This window comes from Hemibagrus wyckioides, linkage group LG27, assembly GCF_019097595.1.
Source record: "Hemibagrus wyckioides isolate EC202008001 linkage group LG27, SWU_Hwy_1.0, whole genome shotgun sequence".
Lineage (NCBI taxonomy): Eukaryota > Metazoa > Chordata > Actinopteri > Siluriformes > Bagridae > Hemibagrus > Hemibagrus wyckioides.
The window spans coordinates 19005264-19025593 of record NC_080736.1 but is presented as its reverse complement, the minus strand read 5'-3'; the positions used below and the strand labels follow the sequence as shown (position 1 = coordinate 19025593).

Sequence of the window (20330 nt, the reverse complement as noted above, 5' to 3'; positions counted from 1 at the left end):
AAAAATCCTCTTCAGTGAGCGGAATCCTGTCTCATATTGGCGCCCAAAACTGTCTCCATGCAGATTATACCAACATCTCAGAATAGGGGTGTGAAGTTCAATAAAGACAAGGAAATTCATATACCCTTGTCGCAGTGGTCATTTAAATCATTCTAAACGATAAAAAAAGGTATATGAAAGTATTTTTGCAGAATAGTGCATTTCTACGGTTAGTATTTATCGATCGATTCAGTCAGGTCTCAGCCGCCCTCCCCGCTCAGTTAGTACAGTGAGATCTTCCATCGTTTCCCGCCCCCTCCGCCATTTTCTTTGTTATTTCTGTTTACTTGAGGGGAAAAAAAAAATTGTATTTCATGCACCGAGTCTGGATTTATTAAAGTGCACAAAATTTAGTTGTATTTCTTTTATAACCCTTCTTCTCTGTGTGGAGGAAGAGGAGAAGGGTGCGGAGCTCCATTTAGGTTCGGAAGGTGAATCGCGGAAGGCGAAACCATGTACATTAAACAGGTAAAGTGAATGGAGTTGCTAGCAGCTTAGCTTCAGGCTAAGCTAACGCTCGGGTCGTTAACGTGTGAATACGTGTGCAAATTTTTTTTGCACGGATTATATATAAATAAAGTATATGTCGGATTTCCAAAAACGGGTATATATTAAAAATATTTTCCACCTCGCGCTCGCGACTGTTAGCCTTTGACGCTATGCTAGCTGTTCATCTGGGGTGATGCTAATGCTAATCGAACTGAGGTAAAGGCGCGCGCGTGCTCACTGTCGCGTGAGGTGACAAGTTCAGCAGAATCCAGCTGACAATAACAAATAACCTACACTCTTTTTTATTTTGTTTAAAGTTAAACATTTTAAAACAACCGCCTGCCTTCTCACAGTTTTATTTCGTTTGACTAAAATATCATTTTTAATCGTACTTTTTATTATTATTTTTTGTTGTCTCCTTTTCCGTGGTAAACTCGTATATTTTATATTATTACAAAGTATTTGCATTTATATTAAATTAATTTTATGTAATAAAACTAATTTATTAAACAAACTTATTTAATATTTTTAAATATTTTTTTTCTGGCTATAATGTCTCAGTTAACTTTACAACAAATTTGAAACATTTAGTTTAGCTTAATATAGACACCAAAATTAGGTTCTGGTTTATTATTTATCATTTTTAAGATGATGATAATTTTTATAAAAGTGATTTTTTTAAAAACTTTGTACCATGGTCACTTAACATGTTTTTTAATAACTGTGAATTAATCAAAAATAATCAACAGCTAGTAATTGTCCTGCAACAGACCACCTTGAGACACATAATAATAATAATAATAATTATTATTATTATTATTATTATTATTATTATTCTGTTTATAGTGAAGTTTAATGTTGTGGAAATAAGTTAGGTGCAGATTTCTGACATGAGGGTTGATTTGCTTTACAAATGAGGTTGTGAGAGAAGATTGAGTGTTTCAGGGGTTGGGCTCGGCCCCTTAGTTCCAGTGAAAGGAACTCTTAATGCTTTATACCAGGACATTTTGGACAATTTTTATGTTCCAAACTTTGTGGGAACAGTTTAGGGCACCTTTGGGATGAATTAGAGTGGAGTCTGCGAGCCGGACCAAAACTGTGACGCCTGTCTTTACATGTACATGAATGTAATAATACACATTTGTGAGGTCAGGCACTGATGTTGGACGAAGGTCTGGCTCACAGTCTCCGCTCTAATTCATCCCAAAGGTGTTCTATGGGGTTGAGGTCAGGACTCTGTGCAGGTCAGTCAAGTTCCTCCACACCAAACTCACTCATCCATGTCTTTATGGACCTTGCTTTGGTCACTGGTGTGCAGTCATGTTGGAACAGGAAGGGGTCATCCCCAAACTGTTCCCACAAAGAGCATGAAATTATCCAAAATGTCTTGGTATGAAGCTGAAGCATTAAGAGTTTACTGGAACTAAGGGGCCGAGCCCAACCCCTGAAAAACAACACCTGGATTCAGTGATTTAGAGGGATGTCTCAAATCTTTTGGCAGAATAGTGTATCTGGATTTTATAGATTAAGTAAATACCTATGGTGAAAGTTTTAGGTATAAAATATAGAAACATGATGACAATCACAACGACAGCGGAGAGTTTAATAAAAGACGGCTATGAAAGATTTCTTGGTGTGTGTGAAATTACTGAGCACTTTGCAATTAGACTCAGAAGCCTGAGGGTCAGGGATGTTATTCGGATGTACATGAGATCTACACTGTGAATATTATTATTATTATTATTAATCATTCAACCTGTATTACCACTGCTTCGTCACACCACTCCACCACTCCATATCACACCACTTCGGCCAAAATAAAGTCACCAAAATTGTTCCTGTGCCTCAGAAAAGAGCAAAAATGTCAGCATGTATTGCTCAAGTCTTTGAAAATGCGGTATTGTAATCTCTTGACGCATGATGTTAAGTTGTGTTATAATTGTAGAGTTAGGGGCATATTATTTTATTTAATTGTTGTGGATAATGTGGCTTTTTTGTGAGTTTGGCCAAACACTGGGGTATTTAAATCACTGCAGATTAAAAACAAAGATACACAGAAGATTTTATATATATATATATATATATATATATATATATATAAAATAAATACACTTGTTAAATATGTGCATGTAATAATCTTTCCCCAGGTGATCATCCAGGGCTTCCGCAGTTACAGAGACCAGACTGTGGTTGACCCTTTCAGCTCCAAGCACAATGTGATCGGTGAGTCTGATCTCTAATCTAGATTAGATTGGAAAAGTAGTAGTTATTCATGAGACGCCATTAGTTTTATTGCACTTCACAAAAGGAACAAAAGGTTGAATTAAGTAATGCATTTGCATTTATTCATCTATCTATCTATCTATCTACAGTGGGCAGAAACGGTTCTGGAAAGAGTAACTTCTTTTACGGTAAGCACTATAAGTCTTTGAGGTGTACAGATGCAGTGAAGAGGCTTCATCCATGTAGTGTTTGTGTACTGGTGTTAAGTTCATGTTAAGGAACTTCAGGACATTAACCAAAATATGTTTTATAGCGTGTGTTTGTATAAACATTTTTCTCCTGACATACGTTTTGTTTCTTTTGTAGCTATCCAGTTTGTTCTGAGCGATGAGTTCAGTCACCTGCGACCCGAGCAGCGTCTGGCCCTCCTGCATGTTAGTAATGATGTTAATAATAATCATAATAATTTAAAAAATGGATATTTAATACTAAAGATCTGTATGATAAATGAAAGTGGGTAAAAACGCTGCACTTTTTTGTATGTCTGGCTTTTCCTGTTGTCAGTCTGTGCCTTTGTGTTACTGAATATTCCAGCACTAACACGTACAAACCCAATCAGCCATTTAACAATATTTAATAAAATATATTTAATTTAATTTATTTTTTTTTTAAATATGATGTAAAATATGATCTGATGATGGTGTGTGTGTACAGGAGGGCACTGGTCCCAGAGTCATCTCTGCTTTTGTGGAAATTATATTCGACAACTCCGACAACAGACTTCCGGTAAAATCCTTCATCAGTAACACTCTGTTAATACAGAAGATTACACTGTATCACAGTAATGTGTAATTGAGTAAGATTGTAGTGTGTGTGTTGTATTGACACACACACACACACCTGGATTATTCTTTTGCATGTGTAATGTACTAGTATGTCTTCTCATTAGATTGACAAAGAGGAGGTTTCACTCCGCCGAGTCATTGGAGCAAAAAAGGACCAGTACTTCCTCGATAAGAAGATGGTGACGTAAGTACTGAGTGATTATTCAGGTAAAGATCTGTCAAGTGATGATGACTGACCTGTGCTCTCTTTCTCTCTTCTCTCTCTATTTCTCTCTCTGACTTTTCCAGTAAGAACGATGTGATGAACCTGTTGGAGAGTGCAGGTTTCTCCCGCAGCAACCCTTACTACATCGTCAAGCAGGGGAAGGTAAAATAGCGACTCTCCATGTTAATCACCACATTATTTTTTATTTAATTAACAGAACATCATCTACATAACTTAAACTTGCAGATACTTTTATAAATATTCAAGCATCCTGTAGATTTCTGAACAATATACCATCTTAGATATTGCAATAATATTACACTTTACTGTTGGAGATTTTGTGAGGATCACGATATCTTTAGAAAACTATGGAAAAAAAATACAGCAAGTTTGATTAGAAATGTACAGGTTTTTAGAAAACTATTAGCTATGTATAATTATTAGTTTGATATTTGCTTTATAAATAGGAAATATAAAAATGGGGAGAGATAAATTGTTACTTTTTTTGGTGTTGAAGTTTAAATAAATAAATAAATAAATAAATAAATAAATAAATAAACAAAATAGCAAAATTAGTTTTCTTTTGTAATAAATAAGTATTACTGTTTTGCTGGCAGTCTGTATCCATGAGTCATGAGTCGCAATATGATATTTTTGTGATATCGTCCACCCCAGACCTTGTCTTTTAAATTCTCATTTCTACCCACAGCATCTGAAATATTTTGACCCGTTATCTGTATTCATTTGCAGCAGTGATTCACATCAACATGTAGTGTTTTTTTACATTCCTGTCTGTGATAATCACCCACATGCTACAGATAAAGTAGAGAGAGATTAGGGTGTAATAAATATATTTGTCTGTAATAATGTTGTAACGAGCAATATGGCCCCGTCGCTGTGTGTTCAGATCAACCAGATGGCCACGGCTCCTGACTCGCAGCGTCTGAAGCTCCTGAGAGAGGTGGCAGGAACCCGGGTGTACGACGAGCGCAAGGAGGAGAGTATCTCGCTGATGAAGGAGACAGGTTATTATACTCGCACGTCATAACAGCAAGTGAAATTGTTCTCTAAAAGCAATCCGTAAACGTTACGGCAAAATTGCATCTCTGTGTGGACGTGTCTCCAAGCCTTCTATCTTTTCCATAAAACAACAACCGGATTTGTGTCCCGCTGCACGTGGTTAAAATGTTCTCCGGATGCAATTAAGATACAAGACGCATGAAACGTCCAGGTGTAAATAGAGTCTGTGATCATTATACGGGCGATTAGGAGATGATGCGCTTCCTCCTGGTACAGAACAGACCGCGCTTCCTTTACGCGCATCCAATTATTTTCGCGCTCAAACCAAATTACGCCCTCGTTTGATTTTATTTCGGCCTCACAGTCGAGTTTGAAAGACGTCCTCCTCTTCTTTTCCGCCCTGAAATTGTACCCAACTGAAGGGAAAAGCAAACTTTGGAATGGATTATTCCCTACATGACGTAACCGTGAACACGTTTTGAATCAGCTTTAAATTAGTTTTCGTCTATGTGCAGAGGGAAAGAGGGAGAAGATCAACGAGCTGCTGAAGTACATAGAAGAGCGACTGCACACGCTGGAGGACGAGAAGGAGGAGTTGGCGCAGTACCAAAAATGGGACAAGATGAGGAGAGCGCTGGAGTATACCATCTACAACCAGGAGCTCAACGAGACCCGGGCCAAGCTCGACGAAGTAAACACAGTTTCTGTGCTCTTTTTAATTAAGTTCAACAGAAGCACACATGAAAACTGTTTACTTATTGCTGTTAATTGCTGGATTGTCTGATTTAGCTGTCCACTAAGAGAGAGACGTGTGGGGACAAATCGAGGCAGTTACGTGACGCTCAGCAGGATGCCCGAGACAAAGTGGAGGTATAATGTCAAGCTGTTAGAGTGAAGTCAATCATGGGTCATGTTATTATTTTACTATAATCTAGTGTTTTAATATACAGGATAGTTTATCTGCTCTATGGTGATGTTATGTAACTCTCTCTCTCTTGGTCTCTGTCTCTCTCTCTCTGTCTCTCTCTCTCTCTGTCTCTCTCGCCCTCTCTCTCTCTCTCTGTAGGAGACGGAGCGAGTCGTGCGGGAGCTGAAGGCTCGTATCTCTGCGATGAAGGAGGAGAAGGAGCAGCTGAGCGCTGAGCGGCAGGAACAGATCAAGCAGAGAACCAAACTGGAGCTCAAAGCCAAAGACCTGCAGGATGAACTGGCAGGCAACAGTGAACAGAGGGTCAGCACACACACACACACACACACACACACACACACACACAGTGAACATGGATTAAGAGACTAACTCTTTGGCTCACAATGTTTGTTTTTGTTGTTTTGTTTGCATTAATAACAAATTGATTATTTTTTTTCCGCTTTCGATCACTAAATCAAATTCAAAAGATGGTAAAATGATGAGTTTAGCCAATAAGCTTCTGTGTAAAGGGCCATCATCGTATCATGTGCCTTAACTATCGCAGATTCACCATAGCATTCTAAGAGGCTAAAAGAAGTAGGCGTGGCCAGACACGTATAACACACGTCATGCACATTAGTAATGTAATTTCATCCAGTCGTCGTCTTCTTCTTCTTCTTCTTATTATTATTATTATTATTAGTCATAATTATATTGTTAAGAAGTTAAATAGCTGTTGTTGTAAGAAGACTTTACCTCTGATATAATTGAGCTGTGGATTTCTTTTATTGCGCATTTATTTCATTTATAAACTAGTTAACGTATTTAGTATTCCCATGATGCACAGCTATGTCAGCTTAATCACTAATGAACACACATTAAAGCCAAACACAGAGCTTTTAAAGACATTTGATGCCACCTAGAACCTAAAAGTCTAACATGAACAATTAAGACTAATGAGCTCTGATATTTATAACCATACCATAATAACTGCATAATTAGCAGTTAAAGTCATAGAGCGTAGATACATAGCAATGCAGGTGAATTATGTTCCTTTGGACATGGTTGAATAACTGTAGCCTAAAAAATTCTTTGTATTGCGTAGCTATATGTAAGCGTAGCCATATATTGCAGTGGATATGCTGGTTGTATATTATATTTATTCTAGTGTTGGTCATGTTGATGTTCTTCTGTGGTTCATATCAGTCTGGATGAAGCTGTTGCATAAAGACTGATTTCTGTGGGAAGTGCTGGCAGGAAATACAGAACAGAGGGTCGACAGAGTCCCCGTCTGCGTCACAAACTGCACACACACTACACAGGGCAGCAGTCCAAACACACACACACACACACACACAAATACACATGCTGCCCAGTATCCCATCTTGGCTCAGTGCTGGCCTGATGACGTGGAGATGGAGAGGATGAAGCACATCCTTTTCTCTTTTTTTGTGCGTTGAGAGTGATTCCAGTTTGGCTCAGAACGTGATTCTCATTACCCTTCGCTCTTGGCACTGATTAAACTCGCCCACCTGTGCAGAAAGCAAGTCGGGTTTTCTTAAGCATCTGTATATGGGTGTGTCCTCAATGATGTGCACGCTCCCTATCTTTAAATAGAGATTAAATGCGGGAATGAAATGCACAGGATGTTCAGCCTGTGAAAAAGGACACTGGGGAAAAAAAAGTGTAAAAATGATCATGGCAATTTCTTTAAAAAGAAGTCCTTAGGATTGCTCAGGACTGGAACAGTTGTGCGGTAACCTGACGATGTTTTCTCTTCTCACAGAAACGATTGCTGAAAGAGAGGCAGAAGCTGTTGGAGAAGATTGAGGAGAAACAGAAGGAGCTGCAGGAGACTGAGCCCAAATTCAATACAGTGAAGGAGAAAGAGGAGAGAGGCATTGCCAGGTGAGGGCCTGCGTTATGTTGGCAATAAAATATATAACTGTAAACCAATAAAACACACAGTGTGTCATTTGTTAGTAAATGAAAACATCATAATCTTTGGCAAATTGTGCTATAACACGCGCCAGAGTGTCCATCTGCCATCACAGGATGGATTTTACAAACGTAGACGTGGCAAAATAAAAAGCTTGACTTTGTTTCAGCTTCAAGGAATATAATCTAGTGTATAATAATCAATATAATCTACTGGGACCTCTGCATTCACATGAAACATACCAAAACACCCTGTAAAAGCTGTTTCTGCAGGAAAACACACCTGAATAGACATGATTGTTGATAAAGGAACGATTAAAACATGACCTTTCTGTTTGTTCCGTCTGTCCCGGATCACAGGCTGGCTCAGGCCACTCAGGAGCGCACAGACCTGTACGCCAAGCAAGGGCGTGGCAGTCAGTTCACCTCCAAAGAGGAGAGAGACAAGTGGATCAAAAAGGAGCTGAAGTCCCTGGACCAGGCCATTAACGACAAGAAACGGCAAATCGCCGCCATCAACAAAGACCTGGAGGACACCGAGGCCAACAAGGAGAAGAACCTGGAGCAGTATAACGTAAGAATCATGTCCAGACTATAAAGTATGCTGCTGTTTGGTTATCATGTACATTGAACATGGAATGCTTTGCTCTAGAAACTGGACCAAGACTTGAACGAAGTGAAGACCCGCGTGGAGGAGCTGGACAAGAAATACTACGAGGTGAAGAACAGGAAGGACGAGCTGCAGAGCGAGAGAAAGTAAGAGCGACGGTCCAAACCGCCCCCACCTCCTCACAACATTCATGACTAACACAGCCGTGTACTGCCAGAGCCATGTGACTAAAAAGCCCAGCGGCAGCAGACCTCAGGGCCGGCCTTCATATTCCACACCTCCACCTTCTTTTCCGACAGCTTCAGTCCGTCTGTGACTCAACCCAGCGTAGATACGCTGTCAGAGACTGCCGTGTTTCTTGCTCTTTTTTTTTTTCCCCTCATGTTCTTCCTCCCTCTCTCGTCTTACTCACTAGTTTGCACTTAAACCCATGAGACCTTTATTTTCGTACAGTATCAGAATTTTGAATTGGATACACCAGGTGTAATACTGAGACGCCAAATTTATACTCAGGCCATAAAAAGGTCAAAAAATAAACTCAGTAAATCGGAATAGCACAGAAGCATGATCGTGTGACTGTATGACAATGTCTGGGTTTTATAGTAAATACAACCTGCTAGAAAGTCTCTCCTCTTGTGGTCACTTTATCGCTTTCCAGATGCAAGAGTTTTTATTCTTTTTATTATCCACAGCACAGAAAAAGCAGCACTTGGATTTTTTTTTATGTGCAGTGAGAAAACATGAAAATATCCATTTCCCCTCAATTCAGACCCTATACCCAGAGTAGTGTGTGTGTGTGTGTGTGTGTGTGTGTGTGTGTGTGTGTGTGTGTGTGTGTGTGTGTGTGTGTGTGTGTAAGCTCCTGAAGTCTTGCCCATCTGATGCTCGGTCAGATAAGTGTTGTATTTTAATGCAGAATCGAGTGTATCTGCAGTTATAGTATTGAGCTATCACATTGGTTTATTAATTAATCAGTTATTATTCGTATATCAGAGCACATTGAGTTGTAATTTAATAACAAAAAAAAAGGTGAGCATAAATTAGGGATACCTGCAGAGACCTGTTGGAATGTGTCACTTTCACGGTGGTTGGATTCCTCAGTCCTCACACTCCCCTGATGGTGTGATATTTATTAAACCTGAGTCATGAACACACTCTTTATGTATGCTGAGGCTTTACTGTAGCATGAGACCTCCTGTGGAACCCCAGGCTTCCCTGACCAAATGCCAAGTACAGTGTTCCTGAGCTCTGTGTGTGTGTGTGTGTGTGTGTGTGTGTGTGTGTGTGTGTCACTCTGCTTCTGCTCATGTAGCTACCTGTGGAGAGAGGAGAATGCGGAGCAGCAGGCCCTGGCAGCCAAGAGAGAAGACCTGGAGAAAAAACAGCAGCTGCTACGCGCAGCAACGGGAAAGGTGCGTTTCTGTCTCTCTTCGTTTACTCACTCTCTCTCTCTCTCTCTCTCTCTCTCTCTCTCTCTCTCTCTCCTTCCCCCTTACTCCCCCCTCACTCACTCACACATTCTGTGTGTCTCTCTCTCTCCCTCTCTCTCTCTCTCTCTCTCTCTCTCCTTCCCCCTTACTCCCCCCTCACTCACTCACATTGTGTGTCTCTCTCTCTCCCTCTCTCTCTCTCTCTCTCTCTCTCTCTCCTTCCCCCTTACTCCCCCCTCACTCACTCACATTGTGTGTCTCTCTCTCTCTCCCTCTCTCTCTCTCTCTCTCTCTCTCTCTCTCTCTCTCCTTCCCCCTTACTCCCCCCTCACTCACTCACATTCTGTGTGTCTCTCTCTCTCTCTCTCTCTCTCTCTCTCCTTCCCCCTTACTCCCCCCCTCACTCACTCACACATTGTGTGTGTCTATCTCCCCCCCCCTTCCTTCTTACTCCCCCCTCACTCACTCACACATTCTCTCTCTCTCTCTCCTTCCCCCTTACTCCCCCCCTCACTCACTCACACATTTTGTGTCTCCCCCCCTTCCTTCTTACTCCCCCCTCACTCACTCACACATTCTCTCTCTCTCTCTCTCTCTCTCTCTCTCTCTCTCCTTCCCCCTTACTCCCCCCTCACTCACTCACACATTTTGTGTCTCCCCCCCCCCTTCCTTCTTACTCCCCCCTCACTCACTCACACATTCTCTCTCTCTCCTTCCCCCTTACCCCCCCCCCCCCTCACTCACTTGCTCATTCTATCATTCACTCACTCAATCCATCATTCTCTCTCTCTCACTCATTCACTCACTCGTTCACCCAGGATCTAAATTAAATTTGTAACACTGCACAGTATAATTTTTTTTCCACATGGCCCATCCTAGCAATTAATTCTGAATAATTTTGCGCGATTTATTAGAGGTGATTTAATTAATTAATAACTGTTTAAAAACCGTCAAAAGTAAAAGCACTCCTCAGTAACACTAATATAATTAAAATACTACTTTGAGTAAATAAACTGCAAATTGGTGTTTGAGTAAACACACCGTGAATCCGTGTGTCTAATCACAGACAGAGAGCTCATGCTGACTCGCATCTCGTTCTGTCTCGCCGTAGGCCATTCTGAACGGCATCGACAGCATTAACAAGGTTCTGGAACATTTCCGCCGGAAAGGCATCAACCAGCACGTCATCAACGGATACCACGGCATCGTCATGAACAATTTCGAGTGTGAGCCTGCCTTCTACACCTGCGTGGAGGTGACCGCTGGAACCAGGTGACCCACAAACCGTTGACCATGATAAGTAAAATAATAAGCAAATTTTTACAATGAGAGTTCCGTCAGCAACAAAATGTAAAAATTTTAGTTCTTTGACTTCACACAGTTAGACATTTGATATTTCAGGTTGAATTTTATTAGTTTGAAGAAATAAATTTCAGATCATTCTTTTAGATATGTAATGCATCAGGAATTACTCACTGGCGTGTGTGTGTGTGTGTGTGTGTGTGTCAAGGTTGTTTTACCACATCGTAGAGACTGATGAGGTAAGCACTAAAATTCTGATGGAGTTTAATAAGATGAACCTGCCTGGAGAGGTCACCTTCCTGCCCCTCAGCAAGCTGGATGTCCGGGACACTGCCTACCCTGAGACGAATGTAAGCCAAATGTATTTTTTTCTCTCTCACATCACTCTGTCGTAAATGACATCTTTATAAATTCCTGCTCTAACCTTTCCCAGGATGCCATCCCGATGATCAGCAAATTGCGCTACAGTCCAAACTTTGATAAAGCCTTCAAGCACGTGTTTGGGAAGACCCTTATCTGCCGCAGCATGGAGGTTTCCACTCAGCTGGCTCGAGCCTTCACCATGGACTGCATTACTTTGGAGGGTACGGCATCCACGATTTTCACTAGTGAACTGTCTTTTTATTTTATTCTTAATGTTTAAGCGTAGGATTTGCTCTTCAGAATACATTCTTGGCTTTTATTGTAATCGTGATGTGTGTGTGTGTGTAGGAGACCAGGTGAGTCACCGTGGTGCTCTCACAGGCGGGTACTACGACACCAGGAAGTCTCGTCTGGAGCTTCAGAAGGACATGCGCAAAGCTGAGGAGGAACTTTCCGAGCTAGAGGCCAAGCTCAATGAAAACCTGCGGAGGAACATCGAACATATCCTTTCCCATGATTCACTGCAGCCGGGCATTGCATCATTGCTACGGTGTAATAGCAGTAAACTTTTCAAAGCAAGAGTAGACTGAAATCGAGAGAGCTTAAAAGATGATGAAAGAAAAAAAACCATCACAATACGACAAAACACATCTGGAATGTGCTAATTATCACCTGACAGATTTGAATGGTCTTGCATCATTTATGCTAGCTTGCGTCACACACTTTAATGACTAGGCGGATGTGAAGGGGTGTGTGTGTGTGTGTGTGTGTGTAAGTCTCATGATGAAGCATGCTCTCACACTGTGTCACATCTCTCAGCCCCGAAGCTGATAAACACCACACAGAGGAAGAGAGGGCAGCTGCATGACTCACTCCGTCATCCTGTTGTGTGTGTGTGTGTGTGTGTGGGGTAATATAAAGGACCGGAAATGTACAATGGGATTATCAGTAGTGTCAAGAAAGAATGAAAGGAACGAAGCTGCCTAGGAGTTATTACCCCCCTTTAACTTGCCCAGATTGAGTGTAAAGAGGAATTTACTTTTTTTATTAGAAGGATTGTGGGATTAATTCAGTTTAAGTACTTATTACACCTCACTTTAGTGCTGTTTTATTATATAGTCTGTTGAATGCGTTAGATATGACATAGTTCATGTAAATGTTATACATAGCTAGAAATGTCACTTTCACCCTCATGTGGGTGGTCTATCAGGCCTTCGTCCCTTTTACACTCCTGTAATTTGCTTTCAAATTGCTGCAAATCTCATTAATTTGACATTCTCATCTTATATGTGAATTATATATGTGAGCTTGCCTCTTTGTATTTTTGTAAATGTTTACATTCAGGGAGCAAAGAGGTTTGTGCCTTCATGGGTAGTTTACATACACTCAAATAGGCATAATTTTATGACCACCTGCCTAATATTGTGTTGGTCCCCTTTTTTGCTGCTAAAACAGCCCTGACACATCGACCACTGGATTCCACTAGATCCCTGAAGGTGTGTTGTGGTATCTGGCACCAAGATGTTAGCAGGAGACCCTTTAAGTCCTGACTGGACGTAAAAGGATATTTATAGGACTTGAAGGACACTTTTGATGAGAGCTGCAGTTTTGGAGATGCTCTGATCCAGTGGTCTAGCCATCACAATTTGGCCTTTCGTCAAACTCGCTCAAATCCTTACGCTTCTCCGTTTTTCTACTTCTAACACATCAACTTTGAGGACAAAATGTTCACTTGCTTAATATATCCCACCCACTAACAGGAGATCATCAGTCTTAGTCACGTCACCTGGCACTGGTCATATTGTTATGGCTGATTGTTGTAAAATAAAATGCGTCCGCTTTGCCTTGGTGGTGTTTTAAAAAGTCTCAAGGCAGTACAGTCTCAAAATAGACCTCCAGCTCAAAGTTTTGACCATTTTTTTTTAACCTCCAATCCCTACATGTATGGAGTAGATTGTGTGTGTGTGTGTGTGTGTGTGTGTGTGTGAAAGAGAGAGCGAGAGAGGTAAAGCCAACAACACAGGCACTCCTAGACAGAAGCGGTGAGTCAGACACAGGAGGGAGCTTTTTTTTAATATCCCATTCTCAGGCTCTTGCTGTTGATTGCCCCGCTTTGTGTGTGCTATTTTTAGAAACCCATTCAGCGTCCTCACAGTGGGGCGATGACATAACCCCACAGTCTGCTCTTACACCACGAGCAGAAGATCCGAGCCGAGAAACTGCGCGCCTATTTGCGGAGACTTTTAAAACCTTGAGAGTTAATTACATCCGTTTGTATTTATAGACGTGACACATATTGGGTGAAGTGGACGTCTCGTGAACAGGGGTTGACGGTGCAGAAACAAACGCAGATCTGTGGTCGAGGTTTAATCATGCTTGGCGTGTGGAAGTTAAACCCTTAACCTCTGTGCACGCATCAATAACGAGATCGATCAGCTGATGAACCAGATGCAGCAGATCGAGACGCAGCAGAGGAAGTTTAAGGCCTCGCGTGACAGCATCCTCTCCGAGATGAAGATGCTTAAGGAGAAAAGGCAGCAGTCTGAGAAAACCTTCATGCCAAAGGTATGACGCACTCAGACTCACACACTCAGACATAAATACACATCCAAAAACAGAAGTCCTGATTGATTGGTTGGAATTGTTCCTCTGTCACACCCACATGTATCTCGGATATCGCCTGCAGGTACAGTAGCTACAAAAACAGTTCTGCATTTGGACCTGTTTGTACTGTTTACTCTAACTGTGTAGGCAGACTTTAAAACAAATCATCTCTGCCATTAGGACATGCGCTCATAAAGAACTCTGAAGAATTATATTTTCAGTTTGTGCCTTTCTCGTTAAAGTTGACCCTGGACAAAAGGCTCGTGATAATTTTACACACATTACACTTTTGATACACTTTATTTCCAAAGGTTTTGGAACACCCCTCCAAGACATTTTGGACAATTTCATGCTCCCAACTTTGTGGGAACAGTTTGGGGATGACCCCTTCCTGTTCCAACATGACTGCACACCAGTGACCAAAGCAAGGTCCATAAAGACATGGATGAGTGAGTTTGGTGTGGAGGAACTTGACTGGTTTGCAGAGTCCTGACCTCAACCTGATAGCCTTTGGGATGAGTTAGAGCAGAGACTGTGAGCCAGATCTTCTCCTCCAACATCAGTGCCTGACCTCACAAATGCGCTTCTAGAGGAATGGTCAAAAATTCCCATAAACACACTCCTAAACCTTGTGGAAAGCCTTCCCAGAAGAGTTGAAGCTGTTATAGCTGTAAAGGGCTGGACAGCTCCATATTACATTCATGTGCATGTAAAGATAGACGTCCCAGTTTAGGCCTGGCTCACAGTCTCCGCTCTAATTCCTCCCGAGCCCAACCCCTGAAAAACAACACCTGAATTCATTGATTTGGAGGCGTGTCCAAAAACCTTTGGCAATATAGTATTGTGTCATCATGGTGATATACAAATGTATTCATTTTCGCAGTCATAGCAAAACTGTCCCTCCTTTCTCTCCAACAGCAACGTAGTCTGCAGAGTCTGGAGGCCAGTCTACACGCCATGGAGAGCACGCGGGAGTCCCTGAAGGCCGAGCTCGGCACTGACCTGCTCTCCCAGCTCAGCCTGGAGGATCAGCGTCGCGTCGACGATCTCAATGATGAAATCAGACAACTGCAGCAGGTACACCGCATTTCTCAACCGTTCTAACCGTGTTCCGACCTTCCCTATATGACCCAGTAAGGTTATCTTTTTTTTTTCCACTGTAGGATAACAGGCAGCTGCTGAACGAGAGAATCAAACTGGAGGGCATTATGACCAGAGTGGAGACATACCTGAATGAAAACCTGCGCAAACGCCTCGACCAAGTGGAACAGGTGGGTCACACTAACGCTCTTTAACCTTCCATGTTGGAGAAAACGTTACAAACTCCTGCTAATCAGAGGACTGATGCTACATGTATGTGATTTGGTGTGTTTTTAGGAGCTGAACGAGTTGAGAGAGACAGAAGGAGGAACTGTCCTCACGGCCACTACGTCCGAGTTAGACGGAATCAACAAACGCATCAAAGACACTATGGCTCGGTCAGAGGGTAAGTGTGCAGAAAGGTCTAACTTTAAATAATTGGCACAGTCTGGTGTTATGCTGCACCATCAGTCTCAGGATTTTAATTATCCTAACGTTTTGGGTTTGTTTGGATTTTGCCAATTAACTTTCTTCAGAAAAATGTTATATTTTGGTGTAATTGAGACTGATGGTTTTATTTGTTTGCTTTACTTATTCATTTTTTAAAAATCTTTTTTCACTATCCTTTCACTATTCCCCATCTATCACCTCCACTAAGCATGTTTTACATCGCATACTTCTGCAGTATTCTACACTGTTATTAAGCCAAAAACTGTCGGAACACCTGATTTAACCCTTTCCTGTATCTCTGTCTCAGACCTGGACACGCTGATCGATAAGACCGAAGTGGAGATTAAGGACCACATAAAAAGCATGGAGCGCTGGAAGAACATTGAGAAGGAGCAGAACGAGGCCATCAACCACGACACCAAGGAGCTGGAGAAGATGACCAACCGACAGGGCATGCTGCTGAAGAAGAAGGAGGAGTGTATGAAGAAGATTCGCGAGCTGGGCTCCTTGCCGCAGGAGGCCTTCGAGAAGTATCAGACACTCACGCTTAAACAGGTGACACTTCACACACTGTTCTTGTCATTTTGTTTGTTTTCGTCTGACTGCTCCATTCATTTTCTTTTCCTCCTCTCCCCTGACATCACTGCATCCTTCCATCTTTTCATTTCACCCCGACTTTCTCTCACTATCTCTTTCTAACATATCCCCAACACACACAGAGTCACAGCCCTCCTACACAGAGGTGACTCAGACCCTCATTATGCCCTCTTCTATCCTCCTCTCTTATTATATAAACGTCTCTGTGAAGAGTGTGACGAGGGGGATGTTGAAAATTCTGACATTTTTGTCCTTGTAGCTTTAAATATCTGGCAAAATGTGTGTTAAAACACTATTTATGAAATATCACTGCAGTCTATAAATGTAGCCTCGCCCTCTTCGGAAAGAATTGTTTCAACGCCGTGGTGTTTAGAGGTCCGACGTGAATGTGCTGCTCTCCGAGCTCCTCCTCATCATCCGACGACTCCGAAGACAGAGTGCTTGTTATTATAGTGCTGAAATACTCTAAACTGGTCCTCCAGTTGCATCTTGGATGCAAGACATTTTTTTTCTAGTGTTATATAAATGATGTTGATGGTATGGACTCAGGCTAAATGAGTGCATGGAGCTGTTTATTTCATTTCCTCTCCTGCCTGCTCATGAAGGAATTCTGACTAATCTCGCCCACTTGTGTTATAAATAAGATTTATTTATTTTTCTTTTATTCTCAGTTTTTTTATTCTCTAATGAACTTGGGTCCATTTGCTCAAAATAGAAACGAATTGGTTATTTAAACTATAATGACATTTGCCAGGTTAAAGCTTTAACCTCTATTAAATCACCACTGCCCTAGAGGTCTGCATTATTTGGACATTTTTTTTATCAGGCAATAGGAACCCCATATTTTCCAGATTTATGAACTAATTTCTTGAACGATTGGGAATGATATCCTTCAGAGTCAAAGTAAAACCGTTTGCATCTCTCCCACAGCTTTTCCGTAAGCTGGAGCAGTGTAACACTGAGCTGAAGAAGTACAGCCACGTGAACAAGAAGGCTCTGGACCAGTTTGTGAACTTCTCCGAGCAGAAAGAGAAGCTGATAAAGAGGCAGGACGAGCTGGACAGAGGCTACAAGTCCATCATGGAGCTCATGAATGTCCTGGAGCTGCGTAAATACGAGGCCATCCAGCTCACCTTCAAACAGGTGTGTGTTACGCTCACCTACATACACTGATATTAATAGCCCTGTAAATAATTGTTGCTAATGTTGATGGTGTTTAATTTATCTGCCACGCTTGCTCAGGTGTCAAAGAACTTCAGCGAGGTCTTCCAGAAGTTAGTTCCAGGAGGTAAAGCTACTCTGGTGATGAAGAAAGGAGACACCGAAGGGGGGCAGTCTCAGGACGAGGGGGAGGGTGGAGCCGACAGTGAGAGAGGCTCCGCCTCCCAGAGCAGCGTTCCCAGTGTTGACCAGTTCACAGGAGTCGGAATCAGAGTAAGAGTCTTGTCTAGTATAACCAGTGTTAAAGGTGTGGTTAGATCTAGTAAGAAGGTTATGTTGGTGAATAGAGTGACCGCTGTCTTCATGCTGTGTCCCTCTGCTTGTCCTTTCTCAGGTGTCTTTCACGGGTAAACAGGGAGAGATGAGGGAGATGCAGCAGCTCTCCGGAGGTCAGAAGTCTCTGGTGGCACTTGCACTCATCTTCGCTATCCAGAAGTGTGACCCTGCCCCCTTCTACCTGTTTGATGAGATTGACCAGGCTTTGGATGCGCAGCACAGGAAAGCCGTATCAGGTGCGAGACTCTCTCGGGGAAGGTGTAAAGGGTGCATCATCTCATCACTACAGAGCAAAACTATATGATGCTTCTTTTTCCACCGAGTATACAAACGTCATAATCATATCAAGAAAGACCAGCATCGTGTTTCTTCATTTAAATGAAATGCACCTGCTTGATGTTTATAACAATTCTATATTAAGTTATTCTATCAGTTGGGTTTCATCATTCAGGTTATGTTTTATGTCTGGTGATGAAATATCATCAGTTTAATTTTTCATGAGGTGACTGTGCATTAGATTGTTCTAGCAGTTTTTATACAACGCTTAGTCTCGGTCCAGTTATTTGATTGGACAAGCTGTGTTCTGTACAGGGACGTTTCACTCATCCGTGTTCACCACAGGTCTAGAAACTAGTTCCTTATGTTGAAAACATTATTAGATTTATGGCTGCTATCAGTCTGACATGGCAGCATATATGATTCTGTATCTAAAATTAACAACCCTTTTGGCCATATTGTGTCTAAATTGTGGGTAACTAATATATTAATGTCTTGTTTATAGAATGGTTATTAAAAAAAAACCTACAAGCTTACTGATCCTTTACTCTTCTATGTTAATAATGAGGTGATATTTACACTATTTCTTTTTTTAAATTATTATTTATTTATTATTTATTTATATATATATTTTTTGTGTGTTTTCTAGACATGATTGTGGAGTTAGCGGGCCACGCCCAGTTCATCACCACCACCTTCAGACCCGAGCTGCTGGAGTCAGCCGACAAGTTCTATGGAGTCAAATTCAGAAACAAGGTGATAAATTTTAAAATAGTGAAGCTGAAAAAGAGGAACATCTCTCGACACTCCAGTTTGTAGGAAGCGTCTTTTCTAATGCAGTCTTTTCTTTGTTTGGTGTTAAGGTGAGTCACATCGACGTGATCTCCGCCGAGCAGGCCAAGGACTTTGTGGAGGACGATACCACTCACGGCTAAGCGATGAAGACTCGTCCTGCCCAGTCCGAGTCCTGAGTGAACCACGAGTCAGTTTTTTTGAGTCTGATTTTAGGGTTTTTTTTGTTTTTGTTTTTTTAAAAAGTCGTAACTTTTCTGGTTTTGTTCAACACTGAAGTAAAAGCATGTTCGTCCTTTTTAACGATTATATCTGGAAAGTGTCGTGCTCATGTTCGCATTTTGTGAGTGGAATTTTTTGACGGTGTAATGTTAGAACATAAACATCAGACACGTCTCTGAATCTGTTTTTCTTTTTTAAATCAGCTGTTAAATGTTCTAGTCATGATGTTGGGTTTATATATATATATATAAATATATATATATTTTTTCCATTCCTTAGGTTATTTTAGCTCACATTTCAATAAAAAAAAATTCTTCGTACCTTAATCACTTCATTTTAACTTGTTCTCTGCTGTTACTCCGAAATAAAGATGTTCTCATATATGTAAAGTTCTTTTGTTTTGTTTTTTCGTTTTGTTTTTCTTTTCCTGTCTCTCGAGGTCGCTGTGTGTGTGTGTGTGTGTGTGTGTGTGTGTGTGGAGTACAGCTAGATCTTCCCCTGCTGATCTCTGTAATAAATAAAAATAGCCAATCTTAAAATGTAATGTCATGATAACTGCCATGTGCTATAAAGCTTCTCATCGCAGGTTTTACTACAGAAGGGTGCGAAAGGGAGCGACTGCAGCCCACAGGGGTGGAACCCGAAAACGGAGAATGGAGTCAAAGGTCAACGAAGATGGCTTACAATCTCTGAGGTGATCTGATGATGATGATGTGTATGTATGCGATAGTGGGGGAAAAAAAGCAATGCCAAGTGAGAACGCTCAGCAGGCCACCCGAGCTCTCGCATCCAAACCTGGCTGACACGTAATCGCCAGCACCGGACATAAATCTGCCCACTTTTTACAGTCGTCCCCTGTACAAGTAAATTTGTCATCCGACAGGTGCCAAGTGGAACCCGTGACCACTGGCTCTCCCACTGAGCGCCCTTGCCTTTTGCTCTCTCCGGTCAGTGTCAGGGTGTCAATAAAAGTTGGCAGTTTAACGAGCTGCCCGCTGAGAGAACAGATGCGTTCACTGCGGTCACTCTGTGTACGGCTCATCGGGACATGCCAGAACAGCATTCCTCAGGAGCCATCTGAGCTGCTGTGCAATGGCCAAGAAAAGTCACAAAAAAGAAACTCCTGTCCACTGTGCTTAAAATACAAGCAATAAAAAGTATTTCAAATGAATTCTGCTGTAGACAAGCTTTACACCATAATATCACTCAAACACAAATATATTAATATACGTTTAGTTTGTCAAGCATCTGTCATGCATTTTTAATGAACCAAAAAGTGCTTTAGAGGGTAAACAGTTCAAAATGCTGAATCATAAAAATGGTAATAGAAAATATTTGTATTGCCAAGAGTTTTAGGACACCCCTCCACAAGATTGAGTTCAGGTGTTGTTTTTCAGAGGTTGGACTCGGCCCCTTACTGAAAGGAACTCTTAAGACATTT

At 41.5% G+C, this 20330-nt stretch overlaps 1 protein-coding gene across 1 annotated transcript; it reads left to right on the top strand.

The window, feature by feature from the left end:
- The first annotated feature begins 310 nt into the window (after nt 1-310).
- Nucleotides 311-19272, top strand: smc3 (structural maintenance of chromosomes 3). Its single transcript, XM_058381623.1, has 29 exons — nt 311-507; nt 2676-2751; nt 2901-2939; nt 3118-3185; nt 3466-3537; nt 3701-3780; nt 3885-3963; nt 4709-4826; nt 5337-5512; nt 5611-5691; nt 5888-6052; nt 7515-7636; nt 8027-8240; nt 8319-8422; nt 9589-9688; nt 10818-10978; nt 11217-11358; nt 11442-11592; nt 11720-11872; nt 13785-13936; nt 14894-15052; nt 15139-15246; nt 15353-15461; nt 15813-16060; nt 17033-17245; nt 17345-17536; nt 17658-17835; nt 18525-18631; nt 18739-19272. Exons 1-29 carry the CDS (start codon nt 493-495, stop codon nt 18808-18810), a joined length of 3654 nt encoding a protein of 1217 aa, XP_058237606.1. The 5' UTR covers nt 311-492; the 3' UTR covers nt 18811-19272.
- The last annotated feature ends 1058 nt before the right edge of the window (nt 19273-20330 follow it).

Excerpts from the sequence above, each read along its gene's own strand:
- smc3 (XM_058381623.1), top strand. Across the intron at positions 5,513-5,610 it reads CCCGGGCCAAGCTCGACGAA|CTGTCCACTAAGAGAGAGAC; the intron begins GTAAACACAGTT and ends TGTCTGATTTAG. Across the intron at positions 9,689-10,817 it reads TACGCGCAGCAACGGGAAAG|GCCATTCTGAACGGCATCGA; the intron begins GTGCGTTTCTGT and ends GTCTCGCCGTAG.